The sequence below is a fragment of the Mastigoproctus giganteus genome, chromosome 4 (assembly GCF_048544385.1).
Source record: "Mastigoproctus giganteus isolate SK-2022 chromosome 4, ASM4854438v1, whole genome shotgun sequence".
Lineage (NCBI taxonomy): Eukaryota > Metazoa > Arthropoda > Arachnida > Uropygi > Thelyphonidae > Mastigoproctus > Mastigoproctus giganteus.
The window spans coordinates 158351007-158372850 of NC_143578.1; the positions used below are offsets into that span (position 1 = coordinate 158351007).

The 21844-nt window shown below is 37.4% G+C and overlaps 1 protein-coding gene across 1 annotated transcript in view; it reads left to right on the top strand.

Annotated features, from left to right (window-relative positions):
* Mfe2 (peroxisomal Multifunctional enzyme type 2) overlaps positions 1-21844 on the top strand; it is a 741845-nt gene that overhangs the window by 593284 nt on the left and 126717 nt on the right. The window contains exon 24 of the mRNA XM_090372984.1: positions 13074-13204. Within this exon, the coding sequence (XP_090229110.1) occupies positions 13074-13204 (131 nt within the window). The remainder of the gene's footprint in view (positions 1-13073; positions 13205-21844) is intronic.

The following is a 21844-nucleotide window of genomic DNA, read 5'->3' on the forward strand; positions in this document are numbered from 1 at the left end:
TTCAGAGGAAAATGTTGATCCTCAACTATACAGAAAAAATACCGGAGTCTTCCTTTTCATCCTATCTCCCCATACTTATTTGAGCCTCAACAGACCACATTTTATCAAAACGAACGAAAACAAGCCTATTGGGATAAGGTTGCTACAGTTAACACAATGTTGGAATCTAGACATGGGTAATGTGTTTCAGGAACTGAGCAATCACGACCCTCCGTGGTCTGATTATACACCGGTCTGTAACTTCTCATTCCAACAATGGGGGAAAAAGCAAGCAGACCATCAGGAAACTCCATGCTGCACATGTAGCAGAAAATTCTCAGTGTCTTCAAATATATACCGATGGCTCGAAAACAAGTACGACAGTGGGCGCAGCGGCAGTTTCTTCTATCTTTTCTACTTCTGTGTCCCTTCCAAAGGAATGCAGCGTCTATTCTGCTGAATTGTGGGCGATTAAAATAGCTCTGGATCACGTGATTGATCTGTCCAGGAAGCGAATTATGATCTACTCTGATTCTCTGAATGCAATAAAATCATTGAAAAATCCATCCAAACCAATCCACCCCACCTTGAAGCAAATTAGATTACAGATTATTGCTTTACAAGCTGTAAACCAATCAGTCAGTTTCTGTTGGATACCAGGTCATGTAGGCATCAAAGGAAATGAATACGCAGATCAAGCCGCTAAACATCCAATCACTGCAAGATCTCCTAAATACCAAGTGCCATATACAGACTACAAATCAGTCATAAAAAACGTGTGAAGAGCAATGGTTGCAAATCTGGCAGGCTCAGTGCGACAATAAATTGCTTCAATTTAAACAGGAACCTAAGTTGTGGCCATCAAGCATGCGATCAAATAGGCAAGAGGAGGTGATCCTGGCTAGGATGCGTATTGGGCATACGTATCTAACCCATATTTATCTACTCAAGGGGGAAGATCTGCCTATTTGTACATTTTGTCAGACTACACTTACAGTGAGGCATATTCTAATAAATTGCAATTATTATAATAATTATCGAAACAAAATTTTCAAATTGCTTTCACATCTGCAAGAACCTTTGACATTACCCAATTTGATTTGGAGACAATGCAAATCTAGCTGAGTTCTTTTATTTCTTAAAGCGGATGGGATTATTTTACAGATTTTAACTGGTAATTGCACTACTGAATAGAATCAGGCACAATATGGCCTTAGCAGCCCTTGTGCCATTAAACAACATATCAACCAACCAACCAACCAACCAACCCCAAAGTGGCATAATTTGTACCAAAATAAACCTTTGCAGAATAAACCATGTGGCATTAGATTACAAAACTTAACTATGTGCTGGGAACCAAATATGAATAACATAATTCTAGATATTAGCACAGCTACATCACCATGGCAAATACCCTTGGCTAATGTTGACCATTTCCAACAGTGTGGAAAGAATGCACTTCCAAAATTAGTATTCAGCAAATTCATGCAGCTCACTCTTTTCAATTCTCTAGTTTTACCCAAATTTATACTGATGGTTCCAAGACAGATAGTAAAGTTGGCACAGCTGCAGTTCTACCAAACATAACAATACCCCAGCAGCTTCCTTTGGAGTGTAGCACTTACACTCCAGAACTCTATGCTATCCTGATGGCTCTTAGAGAATATAAAACAGTCTTTACATCCTCAAACCATTGTCTACACCGATTCCTTAAGCACAGTATCTTCTCTTCAGTGTAAACTTCCTTCCAGTCATCCATTACTACAACAAATTCAAATCAAGTTATTGCAGCTTTTTACAAACAGGCAAAAAATTTCTGTTGGATACATTCTGGAATCCAGGAAACAAAAAAGTGGATATTGCTGCCACGAACGCCAGTCACATAACATCATACATAGCACTGTTAGAAAAAAATGGCTATCCATTTGGCAGGTGCTAAAAAACAATAAGCTCTTCCAGATTAAAAAAAAAAAAAAAAAAAAAAAAAAAAGCACTGGCTATCAAGCCTAAGAGGCAATAGAAGGGAAGTAGTAGTACTTGCTAGATTGCGAATATGACATACCCACCTAACTCATAGTTACTTACTCACTCAGGATGACCCTCTGCTATGCTGCAACTGTCAAACTCAACTCACAGTAAACCACATTATCATTGAATGCCCATTATACTTGAGTGAACAATAAATGGCTTTCTCTTCACATCTATATTCCTGTAATAAACTAACCTTACAGCAAATTCTCAGAGACCGACAAGATATTAATGATTTTTACCTTCCTGAGAATGATAAACAAATATCATCTGATCTGAATCCTCTTTTTTAATATAATAATCATGTACTAAATAAGACTGTAATAGGTGCATTATGGCCTTAATAGCCTTTGCACCAATAAATCCAGCAAAGTATCTCTTGTTATCCCTTGCAAGGTGTCCCTTGTACAACACAATAGTTTGATTCCTACAAAATCTCGTGTAATGCGAAACTGTGTTATACGGGACTAAGGACCAGTACAAATGGGGGAGGGGTTACATTCCAGATGCTAACAAAAATACACCTTTTTTTTTAATAACTATCTGAAACTTAATTTTTATAGTAGTAATAACTTATTATTTTAACTTTATTTTTATAATAGTTGTAACTTAAATAGTAATAACTGAACAGATGTCTTACCTTACAAACTGTGATACTTATAAGTCAGATAATGTATATTCATTTAATTTTCTTCCTTCATTGCTGCTAAGCACAATCTCCTCTACAGCATCTAGATTTTGTGTACCTTCTGCTCTCTTTAAAAGTCAAGAACTGCATGCTTCGAAGTCACAATTTTTTTTTTATCTCAAATAAGCATGAGTTTAATAGCATGGTACCTAACCCAGGGATCTCCCAACAAAATTTAAAGATATAAAGCACGAATTTAACTTTATTATCTTACCAATTAACAAAGTTAAATAATACGTGAAAATCAGCAGAATATTTTCCAAAAAAAAAAATAAAAATAAACTTTTGCTTACGTACATAACTTAATTATACTGTAATATGTGCATACAAATTGATATTTCTGTTTACTGACTTTTTTTTTTTTTTTTTTTTTTTGTAAAATTTAAACCAGTAAAAGTGATTAGGCGCGCACAAGTTGCAACAAACACAATGTGCACAAGTGAGATACGGAATAATCAGTTTCTGAAAATTTGTTTTTTCATGATTGAATATTTCATGGAAGGGGAAATGCATTTCACCATAATAACATGGAAACCCCACAGAATTCCAACTATTGGTACTATAGCAAATGCAAGAAGATAGAGTTTATTACCCATTTATAATTGATTACACTAACAGAAAAGACCAATAAACCAGAAACTACAAATTGTTTTTGTTTTATGGCAGTGATCTCCAGAAATGTGCTTTGGAAAAATATCACGAAGGCGATAACGACTAGTGAATCAACAGCAGGGATTCACAAAAAGGAATGGAAACATAGGAAATTACATCTAACATAATAACAGGATTTTCCCAGCACAAAAGCTCAAAAATACCGTGTTATGTGATCCCCCCCCCACAATTCTCAAACCATGTTAGAGTGAAACCATGTTATTTAAGTACTGTGTTGTGTGGAGAATTCCGCAAGTTATCAATTGTGTTAGAGCAAAGTACTTTGTTATGTGGGAGTTGTCTGTATATGTATGAAAACTGGGGTTTCTGAAAAAGAAAATTCAAGGTCTTGTGTTTAAAACAACTCAACTCTAGTCTTATTTTTACATAAATATATAATAATAACTTTATTTGTCATCAATTTGCTATGCATAGAACAAATAATTTGACTAGTTCCAGAGGATTGTTTCGAGGACCTCCCCATCCCCCTGGAACTGGTCTGCAGACCCCAGTTTGGGAAATGCTGTTGTAGAGCATATCATGCCAACCGGGCTAGCCGAGTGGGTAAAGTACCTGCCCGGCAACCCAAAGGTCGCGGGTTCGATTCCCGCCTCGGGCTTGGATCAAAGTACTGCAAAAACCTTTGGAGGTGCAATATGGCCACAGAAGCCGATGCGCCAAAAACTACCAAATCAAAAAAAAAAAAAAAAAAAAAAAGAGCATATCACCTTTTAAGGGCATGAAAGGTGATAATGTTGCATTTGGACTCTAATGATATTAAAATTAGGAGATCTGAGGATTTAATGAATGAGTACTGCAATGTTGGGGAAAAATTGTGAGTTAGGATAAAATCTTTACCTATGCCCTTTAATCACTTCCCACTGACAGTGCCACTCCCAACTTTTAATTCTCATCTGTATAGATACCACTTCCCTATCTACTAGGAGTGCTGCTAGGGTCAGACAGAACCTTTACTCAATACCCAAGTTGCTGTTCTCTGAAAATCCACAAATTGACTTGGACCACCTTCTCCTACAAGCTACATTCACGTGTCTTGCAAACAGTTTAATCATCGCTTTTTCTGAACCAAGATCTTGCTAAGTTCCTGCTCACCTTTTCCCAGTGGTCAATCTGCCTTCATATTCCCTCTCCCTGACATTTGGATTTGGCTGGCTCATTGGCTTACTTTTATTTCATGTGTGGCATTTTCCAGGTGGTTCTGGTTCTCAAAAAACACAGTGGGATTGAATTGAAATCAGTAGAGGAGGAAAGATGTAGGAGTTAAAATACTGCACATGAAGTTCTTTGAGCAGCATAGGCAAGCAGTGGGAAGGTTCATGTTGTCCTATCAATGATTTATCGAATGTTTGCTTGTAGGGAGGCTATAATACCAGTGTATAAGTTTATTGTGAGTTCCCACTTGGAATATTGAATTCAAGTATGCACATACATTACCATGCACATTACCCATCTTCTTGAAAAGTGTCCATGGAACCCTTTTCGTGAAGATGGGTAATGTGCATGGTGTGATATCAACAAAAGGGCATCCATATGAGGAAAGACTAATATGTGAACTGCAGAGTTTGGAAACTGAACACTTAAGAAGAGATTTGATTGTGTTGTATAAGGCTCTGAGAGGTGAAAATAAAATGAATGAGATTAAAATTTTCACTGTTTGAAATTATTTCAGAACTAATGTACATAACTTCAAATTACTCAAGGAGTGGTTTAAACTGGATTGCAGAAGAAGCTGCCTCCATGGGTAGTTGTGGCTGAAAGCTTTGGAAAATTCAAACTCAGCTGGATAGATACCTACACAATGAGGGAGTCAAATAGATGGTTTGTTTATTTTTTTTTTATTTTTTTGAACTGGTGCAGCAAGAGTCCAGGTGTACTTGTACCATATACTAATACAAGCTTAACATGTTAACTGTGGCATGATACACATGTACACCAGGGAATTTTAAATCCATTTGAGAGAAAACTGCTGACTTTGAGAACCATTTTCTACTGATTTGATGGAAGAAAAACAAACCACAGATTTTTGTTAAGCACCCTGTACTATTGGCTTACTAATTCAGTCATAGTGGGGAAAAAACCCAAATATGTATCTGACCTTCCCATCCAGATTGATTCTTCCTGTAATTTAATTTTTAATCCAGGGTCAAAAAAATTTTATCAGCTTGGCCCACACTTGTAGGTGGAAGGAATCTGTTTTGTAGAGACGGGATACATTTAAACAAAGATAGTGGAAGAGTTTTTGCCAGCATCATTGAGAATACCTTAAAGGTTCAGGGAAACTGTTAGTTTTGGGGGAGGGGGGGCGAGGATAACACGTATGGTTACACGTTTATCTGATGATATTGGTCAAAGTAATGCTTGCACTTACCTCAAGAGTTTTTGTTTGTTACTGCAAACGATCGTATTAGCAAGATGTTCTGAGGGCAGAAATGTTTCAAATGAGTGGGTAGCTAAAGCCAGGGAAGCAAGCTTAAATAACTTCAAGGGGTGTGTCAGGGTAGTTAACTATACAAGAACAACTAAGTCTTGATTGTTCATAAAGTAATGTCAGAGGTATCGTCAATAAAATTAATGAATTCAAACTGTTGGTTAATACAAGTAACACTAACATAATACAGCTTATGGAAATATGGTGTCATCTGGGGATAGAGGATGATGATTTTCAGCACAGTATGTACAATATATTTAGGAAGGATTGGGCAGATAGAATGGGTGATGGAATCATATTTCTTATAAAAAGCAGCCTGAGCACGACGAAAGATTTCCCAGATTCAGATATTTTGTATGCTAGTATAGAATCAGTATGGTGTGAGATAGTTGGAAGCAAAGGTGTAATGAGAGTGGAAGTAATCTACAGGAAAGGTGATTGTGAAGATTATGATGAGAGCCTCTACATGCAAATGGAATGGACAAATATGTGTGAATGTTTTATTATGGATGATTTTAATTTGTCTCTAATTGATTAGAGCAATTAGATTTTTGTCCCCCCCCTTCCTTATCCCCCAAAGAGTGGGGATAAGGAATTGTTCACATGTATAAATATAAAGAAGAGAAGGACAAACGAGATCGGACGCTTATGTAATGGATGTGGGATAGTATTAGATACCCAAGATGATGCCGTAGGTGAACTCAACAGTTACTTTGCATCTATTTACAGAATAAAAACCCTTTAGACTAATGAGAAATTATGGGAGTGAAAATGAAAAATATGCAATTAATGATATTGAAATTTCACATGATTATTTAATGAAAACAATTTCGAGCCTACAGGCAAGTAAGGCTCCTGGGACATATACTCAATAATTTTAAGGGAAGTAGCAAGTGAGTGCATTGAACCATTAAGGCTAATTATGAGAGAATCACTGTACTAAGGAGAGATTCCATTGGATTGAAAAAGTGCCAGTGTATCTTCCATACACAAGGGTGGTTCTAAGAGGGTAGTGGGAAATTATCGACCGGTCAGTGTAACTTCATTAGTAGGGAGAATCATTAGACAGTGATCAAGGGTTGAATTCAGGATCATTTAGATAGAAATGGAATTTTGAACGATACACAGCATGGTTTTGTAAAGGGAGAATCATGCTGTTTAACAAATCCCCTTATCTATTTTGACAGGGTCATAATAGATAAGCTGGATTTAAGGAATAATTTCAACATTGTTTATTAAGATTTCAGCAAAGCATTTGACTAGTTCCACATGAGCAGTTATTTAGCCACCCACTGGCTAAAGGCAATTTGAATGTATGTCCTCTCAGGTAAGTAATCCGAACAAGAGGAAGGTCTCATCGGCATTGAGCCACTCAAACCAATCAAGGCCTTAAACCCCTCAATTTTGTAGGTGCCTAGTCTGTAGACCAGGGGTCGGTTTGGGCTCAGGGGTCGATTGGGGGGTCGATAGAAAAATATAAGACATCATTGTATGGCCAATATTTAATTCGGTTAACTTGGATTACCTCCATCCTGAATGACAATGCAATTAAGAGTGAATTGTGTGAACAGTGACATGAATAGGACCTGTAAGGTGGAGCAAGGTCATGAAAATAGTTACGGAGGCCAATCAAGTAGGCCAAAATGACGTATTTACCAATAAATGGATGTCGGTGGTTCCTGCCCGGCCGGCGCAGCGGGAGTGAGATTGCAACATGTGCGCGGTTGCTTATTTACTTACACGTATTCGATCCCAAATCTCGTTTTTGCACTTCGACATACAAGTGAGCATTAAGGTTCTAAAATTCATCAACATACATATTATAATTCAATCATTATTCATTCACGAACTGAACTTCTCTACGTTGAAGAGTTGAGCAGGACTGGTAGTTTTGTACATCCTATAGAAATATGTGAGTAGGTATATTATTTAGACCTACTACTTTTGTGTACTGACTTCAATTTTAATTATTTTGTTACAACCCCAGTAACCACAATGGCAGCTTCAGATTCTAAAAAGAAATGCAGACAATATTTGCTAGAATATTTGAAACTTGAGTTTATTGCTTCATTAACAAACGAAATGAGGCCTGTGTGTCTTCTTTGTGACAAAACTTTTAGTAACGATGCAATGAAACCAGCAAAAATGAAAGATCATCTTCAAAGACTCCATCCCGATAAGAAAGATAAAGATCTTGACTTTTTTAAAGAACTGAAAGAGAAATACGCACATCGACCAACTATAAAATCATTTATGAAAGCACCTGCCGAAGCTGACAATAAATAAGGATTAACAGCCTCCTACAATATTTCTTTTAATATAGCAAAAAAAGGAAAACCATATACAATTGCAGAGGACATTGTTATACCTGCAATCAAAGAAGTAATTGAAACCATAATGAAAAAATATTCTGGCCCTGTTTTAAAATGCTTACAACAGTGCGAATCCCATGAAAAGGCATATTGGTGAAATGGCTGAAGATGTAGAAAAAACTGTAGTATCAGAATTCAAAAATAGTAAGTTCTCCATCCAACTTGATGAATCTACATTCGATAGTTCTTCTATTCTTATGGCTTATGTAAGGTATTATAGTAAAACAAACATCAAATTATTGACAATTTTTCAGCAATTGGAGGAATATTTAAATAAGTATGATATTTCATTTACTAATATAACAGCAGTAGCCACAGATGCTGCACCTGCAATGGTGGGCCATTATCGAGGTTTCGCTGCCTTTCTGAAAGAAAATGTTCAAAGTGTACGTACTATTTACTGTGTGTTGCACCGAAACCATTTGGTGGCAAAAACTCTCAGTGACGAACTGCCTGGTACTCTAAGAGAGTGTATTAAATCCATTAATCAAATTAGAGTTCATCCTCTTAAATCGCGATTTTTTACCAAACTTTGAAAAAAAATGATGAAGTATCAAACCAATTACTCTTGCATACTGAAGTAAGATGGTTGTCTAGAAGGTGCAAGTCTACAAAGATTTGTTGAGTTGTTTTGACTCAACCCTAGAGTTTCTTACAGATGTTAATTTGTTTTTGAGTGATGAACTGAAGAGAAATAAGAATCATGTTCTACTTGGCGGACTTATTTAATGACGTATAGACCCATCTACAAGGTAAAGATGTCACGATTATTCAAGCTCGGGCGATTCTTTCAGGCTTCCAAGCTAAATTAACCTTATTTAAATCATCATTATTACAAAAAGATTTTCAGTACTTTTCGAATCTACAGCAAATGGAAGTAAAAAATGAAGACTTAGAAATACAAAACATCTTCAAAATTTGAGCGATGATTGATTTTAAATTGCGCTTTGCAGATTTTGAAAACATGCACATTACAGATTGGATTATCACGCCATTTTTCTGTAGATATTGAAAATATCGAATGTAACTTACAAGATGAACTTATTGAATTGTCAGTTGATCTTGAAGCTAAGATGCTTTTTAAAAATAGGACTTAGAGTTACTTTTGGACGAATATAAATGTTGTAGAAAAATATCCAAAACTTTCTGAAGTGGTACTCCCCTTTTTGCTTGCATTTCCAAGCTCGTATATGGTCGAAGCTGGTTTCAGCCATGTTAATTCCATTTTAACAAATCAAAGAAATAAGCTAGATATAGAATTCTGTGGCGATTTAAGGCTGAAACTTAACTAATTTTGAACCCAACATTGCTAATCTTGTCAAGAGTCACGAAGCACACCCTTCATATATATAAGGAAGATTGTATTATTCTTATTTTGTTATCTAAATTAAATTTTATATTTTATATATTATTTATCCCTCCTATCAAATATCTAATGTTAAGAAGGAAGTCAACAAAAACGTATCCCTTTGATGTTAAGCCAATATAATAATATATACTATATTATACATACAATAAACACTGTAACTATAAAATAAACAATCTAAAAACTCAAATAAGCATCTTTTTTGCTTGTCCTATTATAATTACGTAATAGTAATTACGTATATAAAGTCAAACTCTTGAAGGGGTCAACGGTCAAAGAAGTTTGGCAACCCCTGCTCTAGACGCTGCAATTTTCAGAAGTTAAACCTTTCTTGGTAACAGCAGTCCTTTATTCCACTCACCAATCTCGTTCCCTTCTCTGTACTAGTTCCAGCAACTGTACATCTTTCCTAAAATGAGGCCGCCAGACCTGTATGCAGCACTCAAGGTGTGGCCCGAGCCTTGCCTATATAAAAGGGGACAATCACCTCCTCCTTATCCCTGCTAGCAGAATTTCTGTATGTCATTAACAAGATGCCATGAGCTACTCTTGCAGCCTGTCTGCACTGTTCAAAAAACTTCATATCTGACTGCACAATTACTCCCAGGTCCTTTTCGTTCTCCACTACCCTGAGTGTAGTACCATGTAGTTGGTATGTTACTCTGGGTTACTGCTACCCGTATGCAGTACTTTACATTTGTCAATGTTAAACTGCAGTTGCCACCTCTCAGCCCATCTACTCAACTTTTCTAGATCCTGTTGCAGTAGTGTACTTTCAGTACTGTCATTATCAACCCTGCCAACCTTCGTATTGTCTGCATACTTAGACATTAATCCTGATGTATACCTTCATCAATATCATTGATAAATACAGAAAATAACAATGGGCTGAACAGTGAACCCTGGGGGAGTCCACTAATAACATGTCCACTTAGTCCATGAAGAGCAGTTTCCATTGATTACCACTCTCTGTCGTCTCCTATTCAACCATCCTTTTATCCAATGTAGCAACTTGCCCGTAATGCCATACTGCTCCAATTTGTACAACAGTCTTCCATATGCAACAGTAACAAAAGCTTTCCTAAAATTGACTCCATTATTTTCCCTGGAATAGAAGTTAACTAACAGGACTGTAATTACCTGTGTCACCCTTTGATCCATCCCCCCCTTTGTGAATTGAGGACACATTTATGCATATCCAGTCCATATGGACCTCCCATGAGTCCAAGGAAGCTTTCATAATTAAGGCTAAGGGTTTGCTTACTTTATAAGCTAGAACAGGTTGGAATCATGGAAAATCCTTAGATGGATAGGTGAATGGCTTCAGAGCACAAGGCAGGGGTTATGATGAATGTTTATTCCTCAGATTGGGTTTAATGTAAGAAGTGGCATTACTTAGAGATCAGTATTGGAATCACTGTTATTTTTGATTTTCTTAATAACATCTGTAGAGATAGAGGGCATGATATCTAAATTTGTAGATATATTTGATGTAAAGATTGGTAGAGTAGGTAATGATTACTGCCAAGCAGAGCTTCTTCAGACTGATAGACTTCAGGGATGGTCAGAAAAGTGGCAGCTTTGCTGTAATGCATCAAAGTGCATGGTCTTGCGCCTGGGGAACAGTAACCCCAAATTAACTTATACACTTGGTGGAGTTGAACTAAAGTCAGTAGTGGAAGTTAGATGTGAAGTTCGCCGAGCATTGTAGACCGCAAGGAAGGCCTGCAGTGTCCTATTGATGATTTTTCGAACATTGCCTAGTAGAGATAAGGACGTCACAATCCCATTATATAAGGCTCTTGTTAGACTGCACTTGAAATACTGTGTTCAAGTATGGAGACCGCACCTAAAAAAAAAAAAAAAAGACATAGAGCTTCTTGAAAGAGTCAAAGACAGGTAACTCGCCTGATGAGATCTGCAAAACGAGAGCCATATGAGGAAAGGCTTCAATATGTTTTCACAGCTTGGAAACTAAGCACCTTAAATGAGACTTGAGGTATTTAAGTTCCTGAGAGGCAAAAGTGAAATGAATGAGACCGAATTTTTTCTATTATAAATGATTCTAGAACCAGGGCCCATAAATTCAAGTTACGGGTGGAGAAGTTTAGACTGGATTGCAGGAAGGTTTATTTTTGCCAGTAACTTATTACAGAAATTTATTTTATAAATTACTGAAATAAGTTACCTACATGGGTGGTAGAGGTTGACAGTTTTGGGAAATTCAAATGTCAGCTGGGATAAATAGACAACCTATGTGTTTCCCTCCTCCTATGGGAGGAGAGAAACACATAGGTTGTCTATGTGTTTTTTTTTTTTTTTTTGGATGGTGCAGCATAAGTCTTAGACCTCCTTCCACTTTATGGCCATTATTAATACTAATATGAAAGTGTCTGCAATCCTGCCTAGACACGCTGGGAGACAGTACATGTTGTGAGAGTCTTGTCATTCAGTTCGTCCCTAGAGTGACTATGCAATGCTCATAGGGTAGAATTTTTCTCAGTGTGAGTTGTGCTTGTTAAGAGAAGAGACTTTTTACAGCGATGGATACACTTAAATAGGTGAGTCGGAAAACTGATAGCTTTGAGAGGAAACACAGACTAATACATTAACTAGAACTGCAAGCAAAGGTGAAAGTGATCCTTGCGCTGCTTCTATTGGAATGTGCAGCAGCTTGGAAAGCAAGGTGTCAGGCATTTCAAGCTCTGCTCTGGGTCATCATGAAACAACCAAATATGTGCTGTGTTAAGAGTAAGAACAAATGCATGTACACTAATGCTATAGATGTTCTTGTCATGCATCTATCTATGTAAAAGTTTCTGTTAGGTTAAAAAAAAAAAAAAAAAAAAAAAGAGGAAAAATTTTGTATTACAGGAACTGTATGCTAAAATCAATCCAAAGTGATTTTTAAACTTGCCATTCAAAAATACATGCAGTGTGCTATTTTGATTCAGAAAAGAAAAATGGATAATTTTCCACTCTTATCAATCAATGACAAAGTAGAGTTCCTTATTGCTCATTATAATTAGCATTACAGTACTTTGCTTTCTCCTATGGTTCTTGTATAATTCTTGAAGCTGACTTATGACAATCATTGAACATAGTAAATAAATGCCAAAAAAAAAATCACTTCGTGATTTTCACCTTTGGAAATTATTATTTCCAAATGTTTCCACAAGTTAGTGCACTATTTCAGTGCACTAACTTGAAATCCATTTGTACTTACTAGAAACACAAAAAGAAACAAAATAATAAACAAAATATCCATGAATAGATACTATTTTATAAGCTTCAAGATGTGGATGTTGTGTAAAATCAGTGTTATCACTTATACTTGAGAAAAGGTCTAAGAGAAAAGGCCATCCAAAACAAATTTGAGAAAATTTGTTTTGGATGGCCTTACAGTATTTGTTTTGGAGTGATTCAATCCACAGTATAATCTGCAATGCAGTAGTTTTGCATTCTTTATCACTTTTTTATTATACTGGATTATATATAAATATCAGTTTAGTTGATTTTTTTTTGTTTGTTTAATTTCAGCCCTTGATTTGAAAACAGAACCGGGTTCAGTTTACAAAGGAGTATCAAAGGAACACAAAGCTGATTGCATAATAATATTAGAAGATGATCTACTTTTTGATATAATGAATGGTAAAGCAGATCCACAAAAGGTAAACCTCATACTTTAACAAAAGCACATAAATTTAGCTTTCAATTTGATTTCAGAATTAATGGTAAAGTTTTCTTAATTGTTCTGCATGGTAGATTATACATATAGTATTTACTCAATATGAGAAGGTATTTAATGTTAAATAAATAATAAATAAATTTCAAGGTATTCTTTATGCAGCTGATGCCTGAAGAATATACATAGTAATATGTAAATTCTTCTGGCACTCTTGTTTTCCCAACTGATGTCAAATTTTATCTTATTGACAGATTCTTAAATGAAAGTTATCCACACTTAGTATAATCATTAAATCAAATTATAGTTATCCAATTTGAAGAAATTTTGCCAATTGGCTACTGGAAAAATGTAGAATCTCCCCCCCCCCATCATATTAATAGAATAAAATAAGGTGTGACATTTCATTTTGTAAGCCTCACTAGTATCTTTCTTGGAAATATGTTATTTTGATATCTAGGAATTTGATAGGATTATATGGAGTTTAAAATTAGACTGAGTGATGATTATCTACTCCTATCAGAAAAGGGATGAATAAATTATCTGCGAAAAATTTTCCTTTGTGGCAGCTTACTTGGCACAAATATATCACTTCCTGCCACTTATTTGTAGAGGTTTAGATTTAATTTTTATTAATAGCTGGGGATTGTAGTTAATCTCAGAAAGAGGGAGTAGGCTTTTTTTTTATGAGTTATTTTGGATTTTTCAGCCTACACAAACATGCAAATCAGCCTGTAAATGCCCAGGTCTAGTGAGAGATTGAAATTTTGAATATGAATGAAAAGTTCCTCTGCCATTTTTTGTTTAGTAGCACTTAAATTTTGCCAGTATTGTCATCCTTGACCCAACCATAGAGGGAGGTTATTCTGGTGTTTGAGACCATGCTGACCAAACAGGAACTTACTGAGACCCAGTCTGTTAGTTTTCTTCATAAAATCTATTTATACTATTCCAAGTTTTTGTATGCAGTTTTAAAATGAAAATTTTGGCATTCATTTCAAACCCCCTTTCTCACAACCCTATACACACCCTCCAAGCTCTGTAACCTGTGTTTTTGTTGTTTTATTTCCTATATATGTTACTTTTTCGTCTCCCCCCCTCCCGGACTTAATCATTATGGCCTTAGTCACTCATGCACAATAAAAATTAATCTCTCTCTCTCTCTCTCTCTCTCTCTCTCTCACATTCCAGATACCATATCACTAGTAACCTTTAATGTGCATTAATAACTTGTTATATCCAGTATTCATTGAGTTTAATTAATAGAAGCTATTTCTTCATATTCAGTTAGCATTAGCATTGGCACATGATGCAAGAAAGCAAGTTTATATAGCATCAGCCAAAAAAAAAAAAAAAAAACCCTTTATTTCACCCATCCACTCCTCGCTCCAAATGTTTGTCGAGTTTTGCCTTGAATCTATTTAAGCTATCAACTTCTACAACGACAGATGGAAGTTTGTTCCAGCAATCAACAACCCGCTGGCTAAAGACAAACTTCGGCACATTTATCCTACAACCGTCTTTCCTCAGTTTGAATCTATGTCCTCTCAGGCAATTATTCTGAGCCAAAGGAAGAATCCCATCAGCATTGAGCATGCTCAAACCATTCAAGGCTTTATACACCTCAATCAGATCACCTCCCAGGTGCCAAGTCTCCAGACACTGTAGTTTGCAAAACTTAAGCCTTTCTTCGTAAGAGCAACCCTTTGTTCCATTCACTAATCTTGTTGCCCTTCTCTGTACTCATTCCAACAGCTCTACATCCTTCTTAAAATGAGGCCTCCAGACCTGTATACAGTATTCAAGGTGTCGCCTGGCCATTGCCTTATACAAGGGGATAATTACCTGCTTATCCCTGCTAGAAAAATTCCTGTATATCATTGACAAAACACCATGAGCTACTCTTGCAGACCATCTGCACTGCTCAGAAAGCTTCATATCTGCCTGCACAATTACCCCCAGGTCCTTTTCATTCTCTACCAGTGTCAGTGTAGTACCACAGAGTTGATACTTTTCTATGGAGTTGCTACCCATATGCAAATGGAAATGCTACCCATATGCAAATGGAAATGCTACCCATATGCAGTACTTTGCATTTGTCAATGTTGAACTTCAGTTGACACTTGTCAGCCCATCTGCTCAATATTTCCAGTTCCTCTTGCAGTAGCATACTGTCATTAGTGTCATTAAGAACTCTGCCAACCTTTGTATCATCTGCAAACTTGGGCATTACGCCTGATATATCATTTATAAATACAGAAAATACAGAAATTATGGCCTTAGTAACCCTTGCACCAATAAATCCAACAAACAAACAACAACAACTGTTGTATATACCAACTCCTGAAGTGCTGTGTGCAGTGCACTGTAGTGTAAATCTTCTCTCAGTTATCCTCTGTTCCAAAAATTAATGCTGACCGGGCTAGCCGAGTGGGTAAAGTATCTGCCCGGCAACCCAAAGGTCGCGGGTTCGATTCCCGCCTCGGGCTTGGATCAAAGTATTGCAAAAACCTTGGGATGTGCAATATGGCCACAGAAGCCGATGCGCCAACAACTACCTACCAAATCCAAAAATTAAAACAGTACAGTATCATACACATTTTTAGCATTAGCATTAGTACAGGCATTTGATGCAAGAAAGCAAGCTTATACAGCATCAGCCAAAAAAAAAAAAAAAAAAAAAAACCCACTTCCACTTCACCCCTCTGTTCGTTCAAAATACCTATCCAGCTGAGCCTTAAACTTATTTAGGCTATCAACCTCCATGACAAGGGATGGAAGTCTGTTCCACCAACCAACCACCCACTGGCTAAAGGCAAAAAGGCACATGATTAGCTCTTTTGTTAGGTCTCTGGTCATGTTAAATTCTATACAGTGGGACCAACTGATGATGTTACCAACAGCAAATTCAAAATGGGAAGCATTCAAAGAACTTATCTTGGAAGCTACTAGGCTTTACATACCAACTAAGAAATATTGTTCAAGGTTTAGGCCAAAATGGATGTCAGATGAACTAATGAGGCATATGGCAGAGAAGAAAAATGCATGGGATACTTACAAATTAACACATGACACAGAAGCCTATGATAGATACAAGTTGATATGCAACCAAGTTACAAAGGAGGTTAGGCAGGCGAAGGCAGATTACGAGAAATCCTTGGCAAGGGATGCAAAGAAAAACAGCAAAGAGTTCTTTACTTATGTAAACTCTAGAAGGAAGGGGATGAATCAGATTGGTCCACTTGATATCGATGGGTCAACTGTTGATGATCCTGCTCAGGTAGCTAACAAACTAAATGAATATTTTGCATCGACATTCACACATGAGGAGTTATTCAGCAAGGGGAATGCCAGAGGTGTATTCAACTCTAGCAGTAAGCTACAGAATCTTGAAATAACTCGGAGTAAAGTGGGGGAGAAACTGTTGAAGATAAACACAAGAAAGGCACCCGGGGTGAATGGGATCTATCCAGTTATATTAAAGGAGGCAGCAAAGGAAGTAAGCAAACCCTTAGCCATAATTATGAGAGCTTCCTTGGACTCAGGGGAGGTACCCATAGACTGGAAATGTGCAAATGTGACCCCAATTCACAAAGGAGGATCAAAGGCTGACACAAGTAATTATAGACCTGTGAGCTTAACTTCTGTTCCAGGAAAATTAATGGAGGCACTGGTTAAAGAAGCACTGCAGGATCATTTAGACAAGACTTCAGTTATAGCTCAGACACAGCATGATTTTGTTAAGGGGAAGTCTTGCCTGACCAACTTGATTGGATACTATGATGCAGTCACAAAAGAACTGGATGCAGGGAATAACTTTGATATTATATACTTGGATCTTAGAAAGGCTTTTGATACTGTTGCACATGGAAGACTGCTACACAAATTGGAGCAGTGTGACATTGGAGGCGAATTGCTGCTATGGATAAAGGGGTGGTTGAGGGGGGAGAAGACAGAGAGTGGTAATCAATGGACACTGCTCATCGTGGACTAATGTTATTAGTGGAGTCCCTCAGGGCTCAGTGTTGGGTCCATTATTGTTTTCTGTATTTATAAATGATATTGATGATGGTATATCAAGCTTAATGTCCAAGTTTGCAGACGATACAAAGGTTGGCAGGGTTGTCAAGGACACTACTGACACTATGCTGCTGCAACAGGATCTGGAAAGGTTGAGCAGATGTGCTGAGAGGTGGCAAACGAAGTTTAACATTGACAAATGTAAAGTACTACACATGGGAAACAGCAACCCCAGAGCAACGTATCAACTCTGTGGTACTACACTGACAGTGGTAGAGAATGAAAGGGACTTGGGGGTGGTTGGGCAGGCAGATATGAAGTTCTCTGAGCAGTGCAGACGGGCTGCAAGAGTAGCTCATGGAGTATTGTCAATGATATACAGGAATTTTTCCAGCAGGGATAAGGAGGTGATTATTCCATTGTATAAGGCAATGGTCAGGCCACACCTAGTGTACTGTATACAGGTCTGGAGGCCTCATTTCAAGAAGGATGTAGAGCTGCTGGAACGAGTTCAGAGAAGGGCAACAAGATTAGTGAATGGAACAAAGGGGTGCTCTTACGAAGAAAGGCTTAAGTTTTGCAAATTACAGTGTCTGGAGACTAGGCACCAGCGAGGTGATCTGATAGAGGTGTATAAAGCCTTGAATGGTTTAAGCATGCTCAATGCTGATGGGATTCTTCCTCTAGCTCAGAAAAATCACCTAAGAGGGCATAAATTCAAATTGAGGAAAGACAGATGTAGGATAGACGTGCGGAAATTTGCCTTTAGCCAGCGGGTGGTTGGTTGGTGGAACAGACTTCCATCCCTTGTGATGGAGGTTGATAGCCTAAATAAGTTTAAGGCTCAGCTGGACAGGTATTTTGAACGAACAGAGTGGTGAAGTGGAAGTGGGTTTTTTTTTTTTTTTTTTTTTGGCTGATGCTGCATAAGCTTGCTTTCTTGCATCAAATGCCTCTGCTAATGCTAATGCTAAATGCTAATGTTGGAATTTCATGAAACACGAAATTCCAACATGACCAGATACTGTCTCTGCTGCTAAAAGTGACTCCATGCTGACTTGTCTGCCTTCAAGATACCTTTCATTGATTACACTGAACAAAAATTTTGGGTCATATGTTGTTAAGGGCATGAAAATAAAGAAAATAGGAATATTGCTTAAAATGACAGATTGCCTCTTGTTTTCGAAAACAATAGTTTTTTTATATTTATACAACGATTTTTTTATTTATATGGCAGTAAGATGTAGCTACAAACATACCTGTATCAAAAACAGGGAATCCACCAAGTGACCGGTAGTTAGAGTTGATGATCAGATGTGCTCCCTAAAGTAACTTATATTTAGTGAAAAATCTAGGTTATTACCCAATCTGATGGATATCATCTTATAGAGGATGCAAATATGAAATGCTATATGAATTTAGTGATGTTGTAATTACAGATGATTGTTTATTAGAAAACCTTTTGAGCATAAAGGCAACTAAGGATCGCAGAATTGATGACATATACCTTGTAGGCCGTAGCCGAGTGATCAAGAGTGGGAGTGCAGTAGCACATACTCTTTGAGTAGACCGGGGTTCAAGCCCCTGACTGCTAAATACAGTCGATCTGCCAATGTGCAGTGGACTAGCGTGACAGATTAGCATTAGCATTAGTAGTGCCATAGGCACCTCCGTAGCCAGGTGGGAAGGAGCAGCAGTGCGTAGCACATGCTTCTTGATTAGACCGGGGTTCGAGCCCGTCACCACCAAATACGGAGGATGCGGAAAGGTCAGGGAATGACCACCGCATATCCCGGAGCAATATGGCCTTAGTTGCTAATGCTCCTAAAAACCAAATAACAAAAACAAAGTAGTGCCATATGATGCAAGAAAGCAAGCTTATACAGCATAAGCAAAAAAAAAAACCTTCCCATTTCTTTTTCTAGTTCTGCCTTGAATTTATTTAAGCTATCAACTTCCACAACAACAGATTGAAGTTTCCTCCAGAAATCAACTACCCGCACTATTCTACTGGCTAAAGGTAAACTTCCGCACATCATTCTACAACCGTCTTTCCTCAGTTGGAATCTGTGCCTCCCCTCCCCCTTAGGTTTGTAATCTGAGCAAGAGGAAGAATCCCATTAACGAAGAATCCAGCATTGAGCCTGCTCAATTTTCGAAGCCTTATACTACTCAATCAGATCGCCTCACAGGGCCTAGTCTCCAGAAGCTGCAATTTGCAGAACTTTAGCCTTTGTTCCCCTCACTAGTCTTGTTGCCTTTCTCTGTACTCATTCTAGCAACTCTACATCCTTCCTAAAATGAGGAAGGATGTAGACCTGTACCCAGTACTCAAGGTGTTGCCTGACCATTGCCTTATATAAGGGGATAATCACTTCCTTATTCCTGCTAGAAAAATTCCTGTATATTATTGACAAGACACCATGAGCTATTCCGCAGAATGTCTGCACTGCTCAGAAAACTTCATAACTGAGTGGTAAAGAATGAATGACAGATCGATTTTTATCCATAGCATTTGATATATTACTCTGGGGTTACTGCTACCCATATGCAGTACTTTACATTTGTCAATGTTGAACTTCAGTTGCCACCTCTCAGTCCATCTGCTCATCTTTTCTAGATTCTGTGCAGTTTGAGCTGTCATTAACAACCCCGCCAACTTTCGTATAGTCTACAAACTTAGTCATTAAGTTTCTTTTTTTTTTTTTCCACCTTTCTCATTATCATTAATAAATACAGAAAACAACAATGGACCGAACACTGAACCCTGGAGGCCTCCACTAATAAGATTAGTCCACAAACAGCGGTGTCCATTGATTACCACTCTCTGGCTTCTCCCACTCAACCATCTCTTTATCCAAATAGCAATTTGCTCTTGATGCCATACTGCTCTAATTTGAACAGTAGTCTTTCATGTGCAACGATATCAAAGCTTTCCCAAGATCCAAGATATATGATATCAAAATTATTTTTTGCATCCAGTCCTTTTATGTCCACATCATAGTATCCAATCATGTTTGTCAAACAAGACTTCCCCTTAACAAACCCATGCTGTGTCTGAACAGTAACTGAATCTTGTCTCGATGATCCTGCAGTGCTTCTTTAACCAGTGCCTTTATTAAATTCTGCACAACAGAAGTTAAACTAACTTTGTGAATTGGGGTCACATTTGCACATCTCCAATCCATGGGGGCCTCTCTGAGTCCAAGCAAGATTTAATAATTTTGGCTAAGGGTTTGGCCAAGGGTTACTTCCATTGCTGCCTTCTTTAATATAACTGAATAGATACCACCACTCTGGGTGCCTTATGTTTAACTTCAACATTTTTTTTTTTTTTCCACTTTTCTCTCAGTTATTACAAAATCATTTTATTCACTGCCAGAGTTTAATCAACCTCTGGCATTCCCCTCCCTGAATAACTCCTCATGTGTGAATGTAGATGCAAACTACTCCTTCGGTTTGTCAGCTAAATGAGCAGAATCATCAGTAGTTGAACAATTGATATCAAGTGGACCAATCAGAATCATCCCCTTTCATATACCATAGGCTTATGTGTCACCTGATAATTTATATGTACCCTATGCATTTTTCTTCTCTGCCATGTGTCTCATTCGTTCATCTGATATCCATTTGGTATGAAAAGCCTGGTAACTTCCAAGATTAATTCTTTGAATGCTTCCCATTTAAAATTTGCTGTTAGTAACATAATCAGTTGGTCCCAATTTATACAATTTAAAAAACTGTATCAGACCATTGTAGTCACCTTTATGAAAGCAAAAACTCTTCCCTTCTCTTTTCCCCTGATGGTAGTTAAATCTTTATGTAAATCCCTCATCAGCACACTGTGATCACTGCCACTTAGTGGTTCTTTTATCTGCAGATTTTTAATGCATGAAGAATCACTGCTGATAATCAGATCAAGATTATTACTCCCTCTGGTTGCCTCTCGAACACACCACTTTTGAAAACAGTCATCCAATATCCACAGGTTCCAGTCTATATCTGGGAAGTTAAAATCCTCCATTATAAGACTATCTGATTTACTGGCCAACTGTTTTTCTCTGTACAGTTTTTCATTATACTCATCAGAATCATTAGGCTTATAACACACTCCTCTTAATATTGCACTGTCCACCAATTTCAACTGAATGCATTTCTTTAGATTTTATGTGTTTCTTAACTAATAGCATAATCCTTCCTCCCTTTCTATCTTTTCTGTACAAATTGTACTCCCCAAATTCCAATTTTGCATTCCTTATATATGTGTGACATCATGTCTCTCATATTCCAACAATATCTGCCTTTGATGTTTTGTCCAGTACCTCAAATTCATCAAATGTATTTACTGAACTCCTAACATTGGTGTTCAGGCAAGTATACATGCACTCGTTTTTATTCTTAGCTACTGTAATGCAGCCCATGTATTTACTTGTTTTCCAGGCTACTGCTCATTCCAATTACAGCAGTGCAAGATTCACTTTCACCTCTTCCCGCAGCTACTGTTAATCTATTAGTCCATGATTCCGCACCAAGCTAGCAGTTTTCTGACCCACCTAACACTGCTTCGATAACATCAGCAAATATTCTTGCACCCTTTCTATTTAAG